The sequence below is a fragment of the Sander vitreus genome, chromosome 18 (assembly GCF_031162955.1).
Source record: "Sander vitreus isolate 19-12246 chromosome 18, sanVit1, whole genome shotgun sequence".
NCBI lineage: Eukaryota > Metazoa > Chordata > Actinopteri > Perciformes > Percidae > Sander > Sander vitreus.
The window spans coordinates 17,068,321-17,087,321 of record NC_135872.1 but is presented as its reverse complement, the minus strand read 5'-3'; the positions used below and the strand labels follow the sequence as shown (position 1 = coordinate 17,087,321).

Here is a 19,001-nt window from a genome sequence, read left to right as displayed (position 1 = left end):
GGGTTTGTTTGTATGTTTGTGTTTACGTGTGCATGTGTATGTGCATCCACTCACAGGTCTACTTGCTCCTGACTGGCGAGATGAGTGACTAATAGCGTGATGTGGAGAGTTGGGACAGGGATCATGGCTTTGGCCAATCGGCACTCCTGCTGAAGCACCGCCTCTTGGACCGCGACCACGGCTGAACTGATCTGTCATTGGATAAATTCACGGTCAATCAGCAGCAGCCGGCAGATGCCGTCACATACAGTAACTGCTTGTTCTCTCTCGTCCTTCACCACCACTCCTCCCTTTCCGAGAACTAGCTTGGTATGCGTGGGGGAAGATTAGAAGGATGAGACGCTGGGAAACGTCTGCAGTTCAAAATGACACAGATGAGGCGTCAACACATGAGGACCATGGGGTAAATCAATGTTTATTCAGAGGAGCTTTTTGGTCAATACTCATTAAGATTTCAGTGTCATCATCCGTCAGGTAATTAAATCTTGAACTTTGTACCTGTCTCCCAGTATAGATTGAGCCACACTGACCATGACCAAGTGTCAAAGACTACATTTATTATTAATCTGGAAAGAACAGAATAAAGTCTTCTCTACAAACAGAGAGTTAAAAGGGTTTCTGAAATAGTTAATTTCACTACGTACTACTACTATAGTTAACCACAAAGGATCATGCCAGTGGTTTTTGTATTTCTTAAGTCAATGTACCACAAATCTTTATCAATTTACTGCCTACTGTCCAAAGCATATCATAGCTTTAGTCTTTTAAATGCCATTTACAACCTCCCATGCAGCCACAAATGTCCATCTACTTTAGCAACGTGGAGATGAACTTGCACAGACTTGAAACCTACTTAAGACAATCCATCACATTCAAAATTGATGATAGGTTGAAGGTTGTTAGGTTGTTTTGTAACGATTTTGTTATGGAGATCGAAGCACAGATTGTTTTCAGAGGTCTTCTGAGCAGTTTGTTGAATTGCAAACAAACATGAATGTTGTTCATGTAAAAATTATACTATTACTACTACTTAGAGATGAAACACTTCTCTACAAAATCTTGATAGAGAATCTGCAATTTTGTTATGAATGGGATTCAATGTGCACAAACTCCAGCGTGACTCCTAAAGTACACAAGTCAGTGAATAGTTCCACAATTTTTTACCTGTGTGTTAGTGATGGGGATGGAGATAAAGTAGTTGGGTCGCTTGGTCTCTTTCTTTTTCTTCTTCTTCTCTGCATCCTCTTCACTGTCCACTCGCCCTTCAATGTCTCCTCTCTTCCTCTTCCTCTTCTTCTGGATTGACTCTGGGCTGGAGACTAGAGAGAAAGGGCAAGCATACGTCACATTAAAAAAAGAAGTGAAACTTATAATTCAAAGAATCATTAAAAGATAATATCACGACTGTACACACATCCTAGCTCTTTCCATGTAGAGGGGCTGGTCAGAGAAAATGGAAGCTCTGACATGAAATTGTCCGAAGTATCAGCAGACTTGAGCTGTTTCTTCATCAGTTTCCTCTTCTCCCTCCACATCTTCCTCTTGGTCTTCTTCCCACTCGATCCTGCTGGAGCTGCCAAGAAAATAAATAAATTACGATACAACACGCATACTGTAAATGTATGAACATGAATACAAAAACACAATCAGGAGAACACTCATACATGTACATGGTTCAGAAACACAGTAAACCTCCTTACTCAACGCATGTGTCTACTCCTTAAAATATTGACTCACTTAAACTATACACCAATAAGGTACATTAACATTTTGTGTCAACAAAAATATTTTGTATCTAGGCTTTTGGGACAATGCCTTAGTTCATTATTTTAATGTAACATATTACACAAAAACATTTATACATAAGTTTAAAACCAGAGAGTTGTTGTAGTGCTCCTGCTATAAGTTCAGCAAGCCACCAGATGTCACTGTATGCGTTTTTTTTGAAGCCCTGAACTTTAAATCTTTTTTCCACACCAATGAGGGAGAAAGTACCTAAGCTTCATAAGGTGCTTTCCAACCGGATAGTACTTGTACTTTTTAGAGGAAAAGTACACTTCTAAGCAGTTCTAAGAACTACTCTCACCCAAAATCTTTTTTTCCGTTTGCATTCCCACTGGCCAAGTGGCCATAGGGACTGGTAGGAGGGGTAAGGGAGTGACGCAACGGTCTTTATAGCATCGTCACTAGACCTTAGCGCCACATACAACAACAACAAATGATGCTAATACTTGTGCACTTTTCCTATGTTAAATGCACGTCCATTCTCATAGTAATTCACATAATGTTTTGCTCAACACAGACGGGGCTTTATTATACTCGGGAACAGACCCCGCCTCTGCCTGCTACGCTGTGGACTGTGTGTGTGTGTGTGTGTGTGTGTGTGTGTGTGTGTGTGTGTGTGTGACTGTGTGTGTGTGTGTGTGTATGTGTGTGACGGCCGGCGAGCCGCAGGACACGCTTGTGGAGTTTAACTCAGAAAAGACAGTTAACCACAGGTTCCCGTTAATCTTATGATGGACACGTGTTGTGATATTTAAACAAACGAACCGTCAACGAGAGCGGTCTGAGAGACCTCCAGCTCACAGCGAGGTATCTGAGCATGACTGGCCGAACGACGAGCTAGAAGCCGGGGCAGGCGCCTACTGGCTTTCGCCTCACTTCATGGAGCTTCTGAACTCCGAAAACTTTGAAGCAAATTGTCAATTCGGCATCAATTTTCGCAAGACTGCCTATATTCGAAATCTAAACAGTTAATTTCTCGCCTAAAACGTTGTCAGAAGTGAATTTAATGATGAATAAGATGGTGAAAATTGTTAAAAATGTCCCGTTGTTGCTCTGTCTGCAAGTTTCCGAGTTGGCAGTGGGCGTGACTTATAAGTTCGACCAATCAAGTACACCTAGGAAAAGGGAAAAGGGAAAAGACCCTGCTCTGAAGTAGGAGCTAAAAAAGTGTTCTAGGAACGTTTAGTTCTGCAAAAATCCCTCCGGTCGGAAAGCCCCTATAGACTTCATCCACCTAACCCTAACCACTTGTGTAAACTCCATCCCTCCATCTGGCACAATGTGGCACTGTGCCAGTTGGGTTTTTTCAAGCGTACCCAGTTTAGGTGCTGAATCTAATTTTTTCAAGCCCAGTGAGCATCTCAGGCAGTCAGTTGTACTTACCTGACACTGTGGAGGCTCCAAGGTTTTGTTGGACCTCCATGGTGACTGCATCCACCTGACCTGGAATCATCATCTGATTCTTCAACTCCTTATTTTCTACCCGACTCTCCTGTACAACCACACATTCACCACCACCACCCTCCTCCTCCTCTTCGTCATCATCTGAGGCATTAGCAGTGGTCTCTTTGCCAGGTGAGATATCGGCTTGCTGCATATCACAAACGTATAGCTGATACAGACAGGACTGTTCCTAAAACAGAGAAGAATGATATAAACGGGTCACAACCATCATCATATTGCATTTTCTGTAAACGTGGGTGAGGATAGCATGAGTTCCTTTTCTTTTTCCAGACTTTCTTTTCATTACCTTAAGTCTGGACCGGTGTGCAGATGGCTTCAGCGCGCTTACGTTACAACAGTGACTGGTTGATATGGCATGCAGCCTGCGAAATGATAGCTCAGTGAAAGCAACAACCCTGTGTAAACACACGATTTTTGAACACGTCGATCTGATCGGGCTCAACAGGACACGGCCGATGAGCATGACACACAGTTAGCTCATCTCACAACTAAGTTTGACAAACTTTAGCTAACGTACAACTGACGTCAACAGCCAGCTACCTAGTTGAACCATAGAGTCTATGAGTTGAACAGACATTACAGTTAACTAGCTATAGCTAAACTAGCCGCAACAGAGAATATTAGTTTACAACTCTCCTCGGGATAGTTACCGATGAGAAACCTCTTGAGACAGACGTTGCCTTCCTGTAGCTAACACCTGTTGAAATGAATCAAACAGCCATGCTGCAGAACATCTGTTGAGCTAGCTAGCTAACTTTTAGCTAACTGTTGTGTAGCTAATAAACAAAAATAAGCGGAATGTCATTTATGATAACTTGTCATTGGTGCAAAATTCTCATTGCTGGCAGTCCTTGTCAGAAAAAAATCCAAACGAATAATTAAAATAACATTTAGCTCCACAGAACGCGCTAACGTGGACTGCGGACTGGAAGCAGCTACTATTTGTAAACAATGTCAATTTTCCGGCGGCATGGTTTTTCAGAGCAAAAGTATTTTTGTCTTTCCAGAATAAAAGCATATCGGTCACTTAATCTATTAAAACATTATAGCACACACGTAATTGTTAATTTGAGGAATTCAGTTAAGTTTTGGTAAATGTGTCTAATAAATTTAACCCACTAGGTTGAACGTTATTTACACAAATTCAACATTAAATTCAAATGTAATTTCTACTGCATATGATATACAGTCCGTCAAAACATTCCTATTTCAGTTTTTTGACATCTTCAAGCCAAGTTGAATAAGATTGTAGGACCTCGTAGTCAGCCATACAGCAAAACAGTCTTCTTTACTAATTTCTTCTAATCTTTTGGTCCAAATGCTGTGTACAAGTGTTTTGACATAAAATATTCATAGTGTAGTGCTGTGAAAATAGGTCTTGCAATACAAGATGCTATAGTGAGATGAACTGTGCCTTGTTGAACTAAACTTTATTTTAGTATAAATAATAATAAAATCAAAGTACAATTGGAGCCAAACTATTTTTACAGTATGTACGTTGAAAAGATACAGGAGCCAAGTTTATGTTGTTTAGTCATATATATATGCCATCCAAAAAATATATTAAAAGACTATTAATAAAGGACCACTGACAATATGATTAGACCCATACTTGCAGTTTATTGTTAAAGAAGTGTTAGGTATAGTAATCATCACATCATACATACGCTTCCTGCAGCATGATTTTGCAGTAAGGTAAAGCAAAAATGCACATTCATGCTTTAATGCAAAAAATATCTTATAAATAAACACACAAAGATAATTTGTAAGTTCCTACTTTGCGGCCTTTGCACTCTTTCATCACTTAATGTACATTCAAGTCTTACTAATATACACAAACAACAGTCACAGCTGGAGAACTGAACACGGGAGATTGATTATAGAAATTCTGTTTTATTATAAGGTTTTGTAAGTTTCATATTTTTTTTACTTACTTTAAACCAAAACTCTCTGTAACGTCTGATGGTTAACAGCAGCTCAAATACTCAAGTCAACATTGTTCTTTTCTCTGATCTACAGTATAAAGTCTGACTCATATTTTAAATAAGTCAAAGTTTTAAGTAAGTCAAAGACTGTTTGCATCAAAAGTTACCAAACACAAGTTACATGATGTAGCTTTAGAAACACAATAGCAGGAAATGGACAGAGAACTCTATGTTTAGCTACAGTATTTACACCCATGATTAACACAAATACATGACACCATTAGACCACAACCAGTAGCTGATCTTATTTTACCAAGGAGGATAACATGTTTTCTGCAAACAGTAAATGGTCTAAATCAATATTTTTTGTATCGATTTATTTTTGCTGCTGATACAATCCATTAAATGTTGTTTTACTTCAATATTAACATCATGGACACCCCCCAACACAGCCTGTTGCCACCAACGAGATTTACCACCTTTTAAATATATTAAAAACACTGCTATTACTGTCAGCTTCAGAAGGCCTGTTGTTACCACCACTTCTAACAGAAGCACTGCAAGCCAAACCACTGCCAGCATTTCCACTGGAATCTTCACTTTTTGGAACAAACCACTCAAGTAATTTGTTTTGTATCTGGGTAATAGCAGCATCATTTTGTTGATCCCTCAGTAATCCACGCAGTGTCTCATGGTAGAAAACGTTGACATGCAACACAATGTTATTGTAGGCAGGCCATGTTCTCATTGATGTTGTGTACTTGACCTCCCGTGTGTGGTGCATCAACACCAGAATGACAGGTTTATCATCTGAGGACACCAAAAGAGAGGAGGGAGAATGAGATTAGGATTGAAAATTGGAGCTTGGAGCTTAAACAGTAAGGTTCAGTGTGGAAGGCGACTCTCAGAGACTGAACACAAATGATAATCAAAAGATATATATTTGTTGTTTAATTGTATAAATACCAAAATATTCTCTTTTCCCAACATATTAGGATGTCTTAACTTTGATTATATAAGTCAGAAAGAAACTTGTATCTCACACATTTTTTCCCTTACCTCTAACATCAGTCATGGCTGCTTCAACATCTGATGCAACGCGTGAACTGATCGGGCAGAAGACAAAATTGACCTTGTAATCCTGACTGCTTTCAATAAGCCGAACCTGATCCTGAACTTGATCCTGAACTTTCTCCATCAGCTGTTGATGTGCATCAAAGGTTTTACCGCCAACAATCATCTTGTACTTCAGTGTGGCTATAAAGAGAAAAATGGATGTGCAAAATCAGATGTATACATTTTTTTAGAATTGTGTAAACAGTAGAAGACAGTTATTCTTTAAAAAAAAACAATTGCTATGTGGTTCCTAAAAATCCTGATGAAAAAAAAATGAAAAAAAAAAGAAACAGTGACAATGTCTCACAAGACCTACTATCCTCACACTGAGATAGATGGAGTATAAACGTGCTTCTGGATATGGTCTGACACAGTATCCTGCAGAGTTTTACATTTTTTGAGTTATAATAGAATATGAACGTGAATGACACCAGATTCAGTCAGACAATTGCAGTATGGTGCACCATTTGACCACTGGGGCCTGACATACCTGTCCCAGGCAAAGAGTCTGTAACATAAAATAGCATAAATGTTCTTACTGACTCCAAATATTTTATTAAATCATTTCTATTTCAATTAACTCCAAAAGAGACCTTCGTTTTAAGTTATAATGTAATCTCAAAGTGAATACTACTCATTAAACATGTCATGAGAGTGTGGAGTGGAAGAGAGTGAGATTCACCTCGTCTTCTTTTTAGACTGACATTAGTTTGGCTACTGTAGCACTCCACGCTGAAGGCGTCTGAATTCACAATTCAGCTTTTGACTGTATCAAACAGCCTTCTTCAGCCAGAAGTACAGGATCTGTCTTGTGATGATAACAGCCGGTCATATGTGTTGAATGGTTAGTGGCGAGTGCTTATTGGCTAGATGTTCTCACTGCAGTGAGTTTTTAGATGGCAACTGAGCAAGTTACATACTGTATGCTGGATAAGGCAGTGGCAGGATATGGTTAAAAGCTACAGAACAAAAAGCTAGTAGGTGAACCCTGAGTTTTGAATATTTTGAAACAGATGTGGGTTTCCACAGAATGAATCTCTGGGCTCAGGTTTGATCTCTGCATTTTACTATGTGTACATCAATAACACAAGTGTCCAGATAAAATATATGTCGAGGTTTTGAATCTGCTTTGAGTGTGAAGAGAAAAAGAAAGTTAGATTTACTATGAGGACCTTGTGGATGGCCACCAGTTTGGCCAGTATGGAGTATCATTTGACCACTGGTGTCCGAGGGACCTGTACCTGGCAAGTCAAATGAAATGGCATCAATACACTTACTGACTCCAAATCCTACAGTATGTCATTTAAATAATCAACTCCAAAAGTGAAGTTTTAACTTATAACTCAACGGCAAACTGAATACTCCTCATTAACATGTCATGAGAGTGTGAAATGGAAGAGAGTGAGATTCACCTTGTGCTCCTTGTGAACGACCATCAGGTTGGCCATAGGATTGCTTCACGGGATTACAGGAGGCTGACTCCTGATCTGGCGGATTTTTGCTGAATTCTTCCAGAACAGCGATGTGAGCATCAAGGAAACTCTGGACATTATTTATTTGGGTCTTAATGTCCTTCAGGATGTGGAGGTAATCAACCAAGACTCCGTTGTCGGTTAGAGCAGCTGGAGAGAGAGAGAATCAGGTCGTGCGTGTGTTAGAATTTACTTCCAAGACCAAATAGCTGTCACATGTGAAAGTGAAAGAAATGCTAGCAAGGTTGTACATACTCCTGAAAGATTCATGTGGGATGAACTCTTTCAGTTGTCTTAGGATCACATCAACTGGCTTCTGAAACAAAAATATTATATTACAGCATTATTTCAATTTGACTTGTACAATTCCTAATGATACGGTTTGATCCGTGCTATTTATCTCTATTCAAATCTCTCTCTTATCACATTTCAACTTGTTACAGTAGCTCACCTGTTTGTGTATTATGTCAAAGATGGTCCTTCTCAGTTTGAAATACTTATGTTCAGGAAACAGATCGTGCAGTTCTTCTCGAGTCAGTGACTGGATGTCCGAGTCAGTGTGTAAATCTGCCTCTGCAACAACAGGTGTGGTGTTGGGTAAGCACTGGGAACATTTTCGGTTTGACACATTTTAGACAGTTGTTTTTTAAGTTCCCAGCGCCAATATGACAGCTTAACAGTGACTTGCTTATAAACCTGAAGCCACATACTGTAACGGTGTTTATGGCTTCTTCTTTTTTGCACTAATCACCCTCTCTAAACCTGCTTACTTACTTTCCAACACTTCAGCGGCTGCTTTGTTGCTGCGCCTTATTTCACCCAATAATCGTGACATTCTCCTGTAGAAAAAGGCAGAGTTATAACATGAGCAACAATATCTACTGCACTGTATATATTTTTCTTTTTTTTTCTGTTGTTGGATTGACATGCCTTGTGAAAGATTTGGAACAAACTGCTGTGTGGACAAGCTGAGCTCGAAGATGGAGGAAGGAAAGAGAAAGAGACCTTTGAGCTGATCGAACACTTAATCGATGATTGAAGTCAATAATTTGGTAAATTAGTGTCCGCCGTTGCTGCAGTTATAGCTGTCGAGTACCTAAGAGTACCTAACCGAAATGAATAAAAAACATTCAGACCGTATTTCCGCTTTACTTTCGTAAATAGTAGTCTACGTTTACAGAGAACAGAAAGTGAAACTTAAAGAAAGAGTTTACTCACGAGGTGACGTAGGGGGCTCTTCAAACGATCATTGGTTGCTGGAGCAGAGTGATTGTGACACATCTGTAGTCCCGCCCTGCTCACGCACCCGGCTCTTAGATTACAAAAATAAAATATTAAATAAATAAATAAATAAATAAATAAATAATAATAATAATAATAATAATAATAATAATAATAATAATAATAATAATAATAATAATAATAAAGAATAAACGCTTGTTATTTCTATTACATTGTATGTATTTATTATTATTATTATTTATAAACACAGAATCATGATACAAATCAAGACACACAATGAACTATAATGCTTATCATATATGTCAAACTTTATTTATAGCAGAATAAGTGTTTATTTTGCCTGCCAGATGTGACCAAGTTTTTTTTCAGTTCAGTTCCTTTGACCTCCACGATGTTGCTAAATGGAGCAGTGGTTTGTCATTATAGATCCTTCCAGCTGTGCGTCACAGCCTAAAAAGTGGCGTCATGTTTCAGTAACACAGCATGTTCAAGCCAGCAGGGAGCAGCACTGTACAGCTTTTATCACCACACTGCAACATCTTACTGTAACTTACTGCAATTCATACCACTTCAGTTACATGAACACATTCTACATTTGGTAACATGATCTTCTCTGTTCTGTATGGGCGTATCAATAGTTTGGATGCCACAGGATATCAGCAGTAAGACGTAATCTGAAGTAAGAATCAGAGGATAAAACTAGTTTCATTTAATTCAATTAAATCCGGCAGCTGTGTAGTACCTATTATGAATATAGATACTCTCAGCTCAATATAACATTGCTTTGCAACTGCTTTTAAAGGGTTAATGAGGATGAGAGGATGTGGTTGGGTATTAGGCCTATTGAAGCTCACCACAACTCAAACTGCTGCTATGCACAATATCATTATGATTTGAATTAAAAAAAATCTAATTCAAAATCAAGAACTTTCTTGTGCTGCATAGTCATGAATAAAGCAGATTTGGTATGTGGAACAAAAGTTACAATCTAAGCATGTTGCCTTCTCCACAGTCTGCGTGTGTGTTTGTGTGTGTGTGTGTGTGTGTGTGTGTGTGTGTGTGTGTGTGTGTGTGTGTGTGTGTGTGTGTGTGTGTGTGTGTTGTATGTGTGTGTGTGTGTGTGTGTGTGTCTACAGGATTGGATAGCTATGGTGCCACCAGAAACTTTGGGAGTGACACAAACAACACGGTAGTTCAGTTTGGCTTTACACAACGTTCTCACCTCAGACAAGCTGAAATATAAAGAAAAGTATGATGTGTGTTTGCCTGTGGTGTCCAGTGTCATTCAGCAGTTTGTCTGCAGGTGTTGGAAGCTGAGTCTAGTCTGGGAGCAGAAACTGTTGGCAGACAATGACAGTAAAGTGTTTTCTTTGCCGTGTGCTTTTTTGCAGAGGGCGAGACAGCTCCTGGTGGCTCTGCTTAGTCTCCTTCATGTACGACGATGGAAGAAAAGACAGTTTTGTGCGGATCTGACTGTGCAACATAGCGCTCTCTGTGTAATGACATGCAAAGTCGGTTGGAGACAGTGAAAATGTGTGACTTATCCTGCAACAGCTTAAGAGAGGCAGCCGAGATGGGTTTGATATGACATTCAGTCGTTTGAAGCCAGTTCAGTGGAATGAACAGAACATTAATCATGTCAATAGAGGGATTATAGCTTTATTTGCAATGTGTACAGCTAAAGTGTTTCGATATTTTCAGGCTTTTTGGCTTTAAAAAATAACTAATAAATAAATAAATACAAAGTTACTTAACCGTAACATATAACTGTTGGTTTAGTGGTCTTCACCATTTTTTTTACAAGCAGCGACAAACATCGGCCAGAAGATGGTAATCACATATCAGAAGTCCATCTGTTTGATTTAGAAAATGCAGGGATCTTAATAAAGAAGTTTCAGGAAGTGATTCGGCCTCCAGCCTGATCTTTAGATCATGCCAGCTCTGCAGTGCAGAGTTAAGGACAGAGCCAATAGTTAAAACAAGCAGATGTCTCCGTCCTACTTGCTGATCTCATTTTATCAAGATTATATTTAACATGTTTGATTCTGAGTAAGAGGCTAAAGATTTATTCATGTAGCAAAGTGCTTCACAATAAAAGCATTCAGAGCAAAATATCAAGCCGGCAGGATAGTTACAAACATTATAGCAATAAAATTAAACAAAAGCTAAAGTCATCTGAATAGGATAATATAACAGTGAGAAGTATACTATTGCAAGATTTAGAATAACAGAGCACTTTTCCAAACCCGAGTTACAAAGTGCTTCACACATTACAATCAACAAATAATAAAACAAAAATCCTAAGTAAAAACAGTAACCCAATATCAGCAAGATAAAAGAAATAAAAAGACAAATTGGGTCAACTAAAAAACCTTCAAAGTCAGTGTAAGTTCCTTGATAAAAGTTTGATTTAAGAAGAGAAGAGCTTTAAGTTGAGTGTCTGCAACAAAAGACGTCTGTCTGAGAATCTCAATGTACAGATGTGAATAGTTCTAAAAGGTCAGAAATAAAAGTGATGCCACAAAGATCTTTAACAGCAATAAATAAGATCTTAAAATCAATTCTTCTTGACAACATTGAAAGCCAGTGCAAGGAGGCTGAAACAGGTGTGATGTGGTCACGTCTTGCATCTGGATGGGTTTTGATTCAGACCGTTAAAAAGGCAGTTGCCATAATCAAAGTGTAAGGAGATAACAGCATTAGGATGATCTCTGGGTCTTTAAAACTTCAGATGAATTGGATTTTTTTATAAATATTTCAGTTACGCTTTACTTGAAGGTATCTACATAAGAGTGACATGCCACTGTCATGGATGTGTCATAAAGATGATAAACAAGTCATAAACGTTTATGACATAACACTTCTTTTAGTAAGTGTCATTCGGTTTTTGTCATGACAAGTTACGGTTAGGGTTAGAGTTCATGTGTCATGACAGTGTCATGTCTGTGTCATGTGTTCATGACAGTGTCATGTCACTCTTATGTAGATACCTTCAAGTAAAGTGTTACCAATATTTCTAAGATGATAAAAACAAGATTGAACAAGCTTTGTCGTACGCCGCTCAAACCTCTGCTACCGCTCAACAAAACACCAAGATGTGGGGCAAAGATTGTAATGTGCGATCATCATGCATTCAGAGACTTCACCATATAGTGCCTGATTAACATTGTCAAGACTCGTATTCTGTCAAATCTGCCATGACTCTCATGAGGTGACATAAACAGCGACATACAGAAAGCAGATTCGCTGGCAAAACTCTGTTTGTTCAGTTAATTTTAAAACCTCTGTTTGCATCATCTGTTCTATTGTGCAGAGTTGGTTTTGGATGCTGGAACACAAATGTAAATACCAAGCAAAATTGACACTGGCAGAAATGTTTGTGGATGAGCTTAGAATCCGACAGTATGATCAGAGGACTCCTGTGTAGTTTGTCACGATAACAAGATGATATACATTGTGGAGCCCCTTGTGTGCACTTCAGTAACTCTGCTCAGCAGCAGTAAAGTGAAAACAGCAGTATGGAGGCAAACAATGTAACAGGTGTGGGTGTTTGTCTGTAGCGGTCCCTGAGATGACAAAGTGGAGTAGTCAAATGTTGACCTTATAATATTCCTTCAGGGAGGTGGAAACAAGTTGCAGGACAGCAAAACAACAGAAACTAAAGAAATAGAAGATAAAATGGACCAGTTATTGAACCATGGCTACAATACCAGTTGCATGGAGGAGTTTTGTTTTACTATCATTTATTGCACAAAATCCACATAATTTGAAAGCAGACAATGAAATCCAAAACATAATTAAAAATGTGACTTATGAATAATGCCATTCCTCTACAGTTATGCAAATTAGAGATTACCTTTGCGATTTCACCACACAGCTGCCAAAACAAGGTAAAATACTATCAAGCAACAATTACAGAAATCAATTCCTCTTCCATGTTGACCTTTGGATGTTTTACCCATGGAATGGGAAGACAAAGTCAAGTGGAGAAGAAGAAAAAGAAGAAGTATTGTGAATGCATTAGGTTCTTTGATATGAACAGCAGTGAGATAAGGAAAGATGAGACGCTGCTGCTGTAAAACAGGGAACCAATGATGCAACTGATGCTCCTTCACACCAGGAGTCTCATCTTTCCGTCTTAACTTGCTCAATTATCGCAAAATGTGATTTTCTCTCATCGAGGCACAAGCAACATGTTAGATTAAAAGTCAGGGCTTTGTAGACACAAATTCACTCTCACACACACACACACACACACACACACACACACACACACACACACACACACACACACACACACACACACACATACACATACTTGCTCACAGTTACAGACATTGCCCTCAGTTATTATGCATTCATAAATCAAAAGGTTGTGACGGGAATTAATTTAAAACGATGGCGAGTGTAAGTCACCGGATGCAAATATGACAGCTTTATTAGAAAACTAGATTGCTTGAATTTGTCTGAATTAATGTGACACTTTTTTTGATTAAATAGCAACCCCCCCCTCCCCTCGCTAACTGAGTAGGGGCTGAAGGATGGATCAGGCAACAGCATAGAAACAGTGGGGTTTCATTCTCAACCTGTTTTCTTGTTTACTCACTTACACAATGCAGCAATACCTTTTTAATTATGTTTAATTATGCATTCTTTCTGTGATGCAAACAAATTGAGAATAAGTGCTTTGAGCTTATTGCTAACATCAGAATGCCATTGTGACCATTTTACTGTAGCATGTTACAATAGCCTGCTAACATTTGCTAATTAGCACCAGACACAAAAGCCTACAGCAGAGGCTGACAGGAATTTCATTAGTTCTGCAGGTATTTAGTCATAAGTCATAAACCAAAGTATTGGACACATTGAAAATATAAGTAGACCTGATGATGGCGCTAGAGGAAACATCAAGTGGTCACTCACCTCCTTTCAGTGCACAATCCCCTCATGGCAATGCACGTGTGTAAAATATAAGAGGAAGGTGGCAGAGAGGATTAGAATATATATATATATATATATATATATATATATATATATATATATATATATATATATATATATATATATATATATATATATATACGTACTGTATATAAGGAGATGTAAGTCAAAGGTTATACAGTATGTACTGAAGACACAGGTTTGGTTTGGTTTATGATGGAAAATAGGGAGTCACTCTGCTGATCTGACTGGAGTAAAGTTATTCCACCTTTAAGAGGAGGAGGAGGAGGAGGAGGAGGTTGAGGGGAGTGGAGGGTGAGCGATAACCAGCCGGCCGCAGGGAGAGAAAAGCTAAGTGGCAGCTAATGACAGAATGCAGATCACAGGCCGACGTGCACTACTACACTGTGGCCTGGAGGTTTGAGCAACAGAGTTTTGTATTCAATGCAAACAGCCTTGTGATGCCATTGCAGGGACTGCGGGATGTGTGTGTGTGTGTGTGTGTGTGTGTGTGTGTGTGTGTGTGTGTGTGTGTGTGTGTGTGTGTTGGGAATTCTGGATGTAAGGGCTAAAGAGTGCTTTGGGAGTCGAGCCAGGAGGGATGTTGCAGCAGCCCAGGCGGGATGACTAAAGCATGAAAGGAGGGTTGGGTAGAGTCCCTTGCGATGGGGAAGGGGTGGGGGTGTGATACAGTGGATGGTGTAGACTGCAAACCTGCAGCAGCACATCTACAATAAACTGTGGTACGTACATCTTTAGGACAAAAATCTGTGTCTGTGCTGGTCGCAAACATCCATGAAACAACCACCAACATACAACCACCTTCTGTATTCGTCTCATATTTTCAATAGCTTAGCTGCAGCCTTCAGAACATTGAAATGCCTCTCTGGTGAATAAAATCCTTCTGCTTTAAAAAAACCCAGCGTTTGTGGAAATACTGAATATTTCAGGCTGTCAGCTGTGCACCTTTTGATGCCATATTGGAGCCACAGCATGAGCCACATCTTCATTCATCTTAAGTAAAGGAAAATTAAAAGCAGCATTAGAGTTACAAGTCTATGTGTGGCTGCCACTTATCGTACTGTAGTAGATGTGGGATGGTAACAAAAACATCTAAAATGTTAGAAAATAAAATAATTTCTCTCTCTATGCAGTCTCAAATGTCGTGGGAGCTTCTACTGATCATTTACTCTCTTGTTGGATTCTGCTGTGCAGCTGCTTTGAGTATTGGTGCTGCGAGAGAGTGTCTTCAAGTGTGTGTGTGTGTGTGTGTGTGTGTGTGTGTGTGTGTGTGTGTGTGTGTGTGTATCCATTCCCACACTGCCATCTTCACAGCACAAGACAAGCTTCTTAAAGAAAATACACAACATCAAGCGGTAGAGAGATTTGCTTTGTGTGTGAATGTAAGTCGCTGTGTTTGTGTTTGTGCTCATGCGTTTGAATTCAGTGTGTGCCTTTACACGTCTGGATGTGTGTTTGTTGGTGCGTGCACATACTGTATGTGTCGGGGTGGATCCATATTGTGTCTTTGCACGTGTCTGTGTAGGTTGTTGTGTGTGATAGTCATGGGAGTGTGATCCTTTGGATCATGACAGCGGCATGGCGAAACAGATTACCTTTCACAGCTGCTGTGACTGAAAAAGCGCTCTCTCAGGTTGACAAACCTCACCAGCAAATTTAATATCCTTCTCATTTCACAGACAAACACTGGGAGTTGTATGGGGAGCTGAATTGAATTTGTTTGTGACTATAATGCAAAATAATTTGACAATATCTGTCTTATTATTCCATTTCTTGGAAATAGAGACTACAGTGCTGTGGGCTTTGTTGTGTTTTGAAGAAAACAAAATTGCCACTACGTTAAATTCAGCTGAGAGAAGATTAAAATGGATCCCCAAACTATTGATATAGCACAAGGATGTCTGGCAGGGAAATTATAATGAACTACATGGATGCTGATTATATGATACTACCAGGCAGTGCCAGACCCTTCAAATTAAAATAACCACAGAAACAGATGGAACAAACACTTTTTTGAAAATGCTTTATTTTGTGTGTGCAGCAGAGTCTGTGGTTTGATAGATTGTTGTATTGAGTAATATTCAGTTTAGCTCATTTTATTGAGTGATTCAGAGTTGTATTCAATGCTTTCGCATTCTGTGCTGTGATTTACTAGAACGTTGTTTCTTAAGGTGGAATAAATTACCCTTTCTCTCTGGTGTCACAGCATGGGCAAAACCAATTGCACAAAAGAACCATGGGAATTTACACTTACATTAATATTAAAATTGAATTCAGGATTTCAAGAATGATATATACGGTTTTAATATGTTAGACCTGGTAAAGGCCATATCCAGTTCTGAAAGCGCTTAGATTTCTGCTGGGAAAGAAATAACAGTAGCAGAGGTGTGCTACTGTAACATTGGCCAGCTTGTAGGCTCCTGCAAACTCATAATCCAGTCAAATGTTGGCTTTTGTGCTTGGTGCTTGATTTCTGTGTAATATTACGGTTTCAAGAATGATTAATGGTGGGGATCTGAAGATGCGTGTACAACACAGTAAACAGCTTATTGTGGTTATGATTATTAGTCAGCGGGATCATGAGAGACATGGAGTGCTGTAAACACTGTCTGTAAACACACTCTGGACTTTTGGCAACATGAAACTCATCATGGAGTGAGTGTAATCAAAGGTTGGTGGCACTGCTCATCCTGAAATCTGTTGTGGATTTATGGGACGCCCGGGATGGAAGATATCAGACGTTAAAAAGGTTGCTGTCTCAAAACATACAGTAACTAGAGACCTGTGTGGTTTCAAATGTCCTGTATGTAAAATAGTTTTTTTTCAAGAATGAAAAAGAAGGAGGAGGTATGCTGCTGCTGTTTGGGATACAATGTCCCCCTTACTGACAAATACATTTTGCCAATATGCACTGCACACTATAAATATGGCTTTTTACTGTAGCTGCAGTCTCATCAGCTTGTGTGATCTTCTAATCAGTACACTGGTTCTTATCCTCAGATGTTTTGGATCAACTCATGTTGTACTTGAGCATGGTGTGTCTGTGTGTGTGTGTGTGTGTGTGTGTGTGTGTGTGTGTGTGTGTGTGTGTGTGTGTGTGTGTCTTTGTCTGTGTCTTTGTCTGTGTCTGTGTCTGTGTGTGAACATGTGTGCATGTGTGCATGTGCCATACCCCTCCCGAGGTAGTTCAGTTGTGTGTAATGCATCTAGCCTGAGGGCCAGGTTTGCCAGGTTGTGTAAATAAATTAAAGCAACAAATTATGTTTAAAAGCTTCTCCCTCAGGCCAGGGAAAACTAAGATCCATTATTCATGGCTTTTACTGCCGGGAATCTAAAGGCAGGTGTGTGTTTGTGTATATATATATATGTGTGTGTGTGTGTGTGTGTGTGTGTGTGTGTGTGTGTGCCAGTATTTGTATATTTATATTTTTTCAATTATTCAAAAATTAACCGCCCTTACCCCATCACATTATCTTGTTGATGAAACTGAATACCAATTACATTTTGATACCAGTAATGAAAACCACAACAAGTTTCTTCGTGGCATAAATGGAGAGATTCTTGTGCGAGAAACATTTCAAAGCTGACACAGCAGTTTTCCCTTTCATCAGCAATCACCTTTCAGTAAACAAAGGAAGACAGAATGGGGGGGGGGGAGTAGACATTATTTCTAGCAGAATATATTTTAAAGCTTCGAGAAACCAATATTTTCTGTTAAATCTTATTTTAAGATTTTTCTGAAGGTTAAATGCTATTTGAGATTAAACGAGGAGAACTGCAGTAATTTTTTCCAGGTCAGCTGAGTTATAATTCTGGCAGCAAGTCAGTACATGGATCTCGCCCAGCATGTAGTTAGTACATCTCCAACAGGAACCTTCTTTACACATGACCACACCATATTGGCTCTCCTCTTCTCCACTGTGAGTGACACTACTGCTGTGGATTCAATATTGAAATGAAAATATTCATATGTAAACCATCTCGTGCTCACGAGAAACCAATCTGAGTACCAGTCAGAATGGCTGCAGAGGAGAAGGTATTCATCTTCCTCAAACAACAACGAAATGTACCTGATAGTGTCGTCAACAAACTTAAAGGGATAGCGTCATCGGAGGCATTTTTGCCCAGAGGCTATGGACTACAGCCAGGTAGTTCTGCATGTTTTCAACCCGCCCATAGGGGGTGGGACCGTCACTACCTGATGTGAGTTGAGTGTCAGCCATCTTGAAGCTAAGCTAAGGCTCTCTCTTTTCAGCAGAAAACTTGCAATTATGTGCATATAAAACTACCGCACATGTGTACCACTGGGATACATTGGTACAGATCGGAGATTATGCAGGAAACTTTATTACAGACGGAATACTCAACACACTATGCGAGCTTCGCCTGCTACGGAGACCAGCGCCTCAGCCTGTGGTGTTGCTCGAGCCGGGGAAGGGGACATCGAAAGCCGTGTGGGAGAAAGCGGGAACGCAGAACGAGGGCAGGAGTTAGATGGAAAGCTAACGCTAGCTGGCCACCTGTCCCATCCATCCTGCTTGCAAGTGTCCGCTCATTAGACAACAAACTGGACTATATCCAACTTCAACGGACTGTTCAGAGACTGCTGTGTTTTTGTTTTTGTGGAAACATGGCTGAACAATAGTGTACCGGACTCCGCTATCTAGCTACCAGGCCTGCTAGCCTTCCGAGCAGACAGATGCTTTGCCGGGTAAGACTCATGGAGGTCGGCTGTGTTAACACGGACTGGTGCAGAAATGGGGTGTTTGTATCCACCTAACTGCTCACAGCTGTGTTTATACTCAGTGTTTACAGGTGTTAACAGTTTATATAATGTCGTTTTATATATATTTTAAATGTGTAACACCACTTGAGCCACGGTGAAACGTTGTTTTGTGTATATGGTTGAAATGATAATAAAACACACTTGACTTGACTTGACTTGACTGCCTTACTGTCTAAGTCTGTATCCGGTAGGCGTGGCTCGGGAGTGGCCTCGTAGGGAAGCGAAGCAAGTGCATTCTGGGAGTTGTTG

General features: G+C 39.6%; 2 protein-coding genes and 1 long non-coding RNA gene across 6 annotated transcripts in view; 1 reads left to right on the top strand and 2 right to left on the bottom strand.

Moving 5' to 3' along the window:
• akap7 (A kinase (PRKA) anchor protein 7) overlaps positions 1–4,206 on the bottom strand; it is a 46,059-nt gene extending 41,853 nt beyond the window's left edge. For both annotated transcript variants that reach the window (XM_078275025.1, XM_078275027.1), the window contains exons 1-5: positions 3,536–4,206; positions 3,169–3,418; positions 1,415–1,573; positions 1,165–1,319; positions 55–191 (exon numbers count right to left, since the gene is read on the bottom strand). In XM_078275025.1, coding sequence (XP_078131151.1) covers positions 55–191; positions 1,165–1,319; positions 1,415–1,573; positions 3,169–3,418; positions 3,536–3,712 — 878 coding nt within the window. In that variant the 5' untranslated portion in view covers positions 3,713–4,206. The remainder of the gene's footprint in view (positions 1–54; positions 192–1,164; positions 1,320–1,414; positions 1,574–3,168; positions 3,419–3,535) is intronic.
• A 643-nt stretch (positions 4,207–4,849) lies between these two features.
• LOC144533578 (uncharacterized) lies at positions 4,850–8,973 on the bottom strand. Of its 3 annotated transcripts, none has more exons than XM_078275028.1 (8): positions 8,693–8,973; positions 8,537–8,601; positions 8,214–8,335; positions 8,018–8,078; positions 7,703–7,912; positions 7,454–7,531; positions 6,234–6,431; positions 4,850–5,984 (listed from the first exon to the last, which is right to left on the bottom strand). In XM_078275028.1, the coding sequence occupies exons 2-8, from the start codon at positions 8,595–8,597 to the stop codon at positions 5,647–5,649; spliced, it is 1,068 nt and encodes a 355-aa protein (XP_078131154.1). In that variant the 5' UTR covers positions 8,598–8,601; positions 8,693–8,973; the 3' UTR covers positions 4,850–5,646. The 3 variants fall into 3 exon arrangements, with proteins under 3 accessions (XP_078131154.1, XP_078131155.1, XP_078131156.1); XM_078275029.1 differs by having other exon boundaries at positions 7,463–7,531; positions 8,693–8,972; XM_078275030.1 differs by lacking the exon at positions 7,454–7,531.
• LOC144533579 (uncharacterized) lies at positions 8,287–10,758 on the top strand. The gene is made up of 3 exons (XR_013503447.1): positions 8,287–8,359; positions 10,017–10,193; positions 10,396–10,758. It is a non-coding gene; the product is annotated as an uncharacterized LOC144533579 (long non-coding RNA).
• Positions 10,759–19,001: the final 8,243 nt, after the last annotated feature.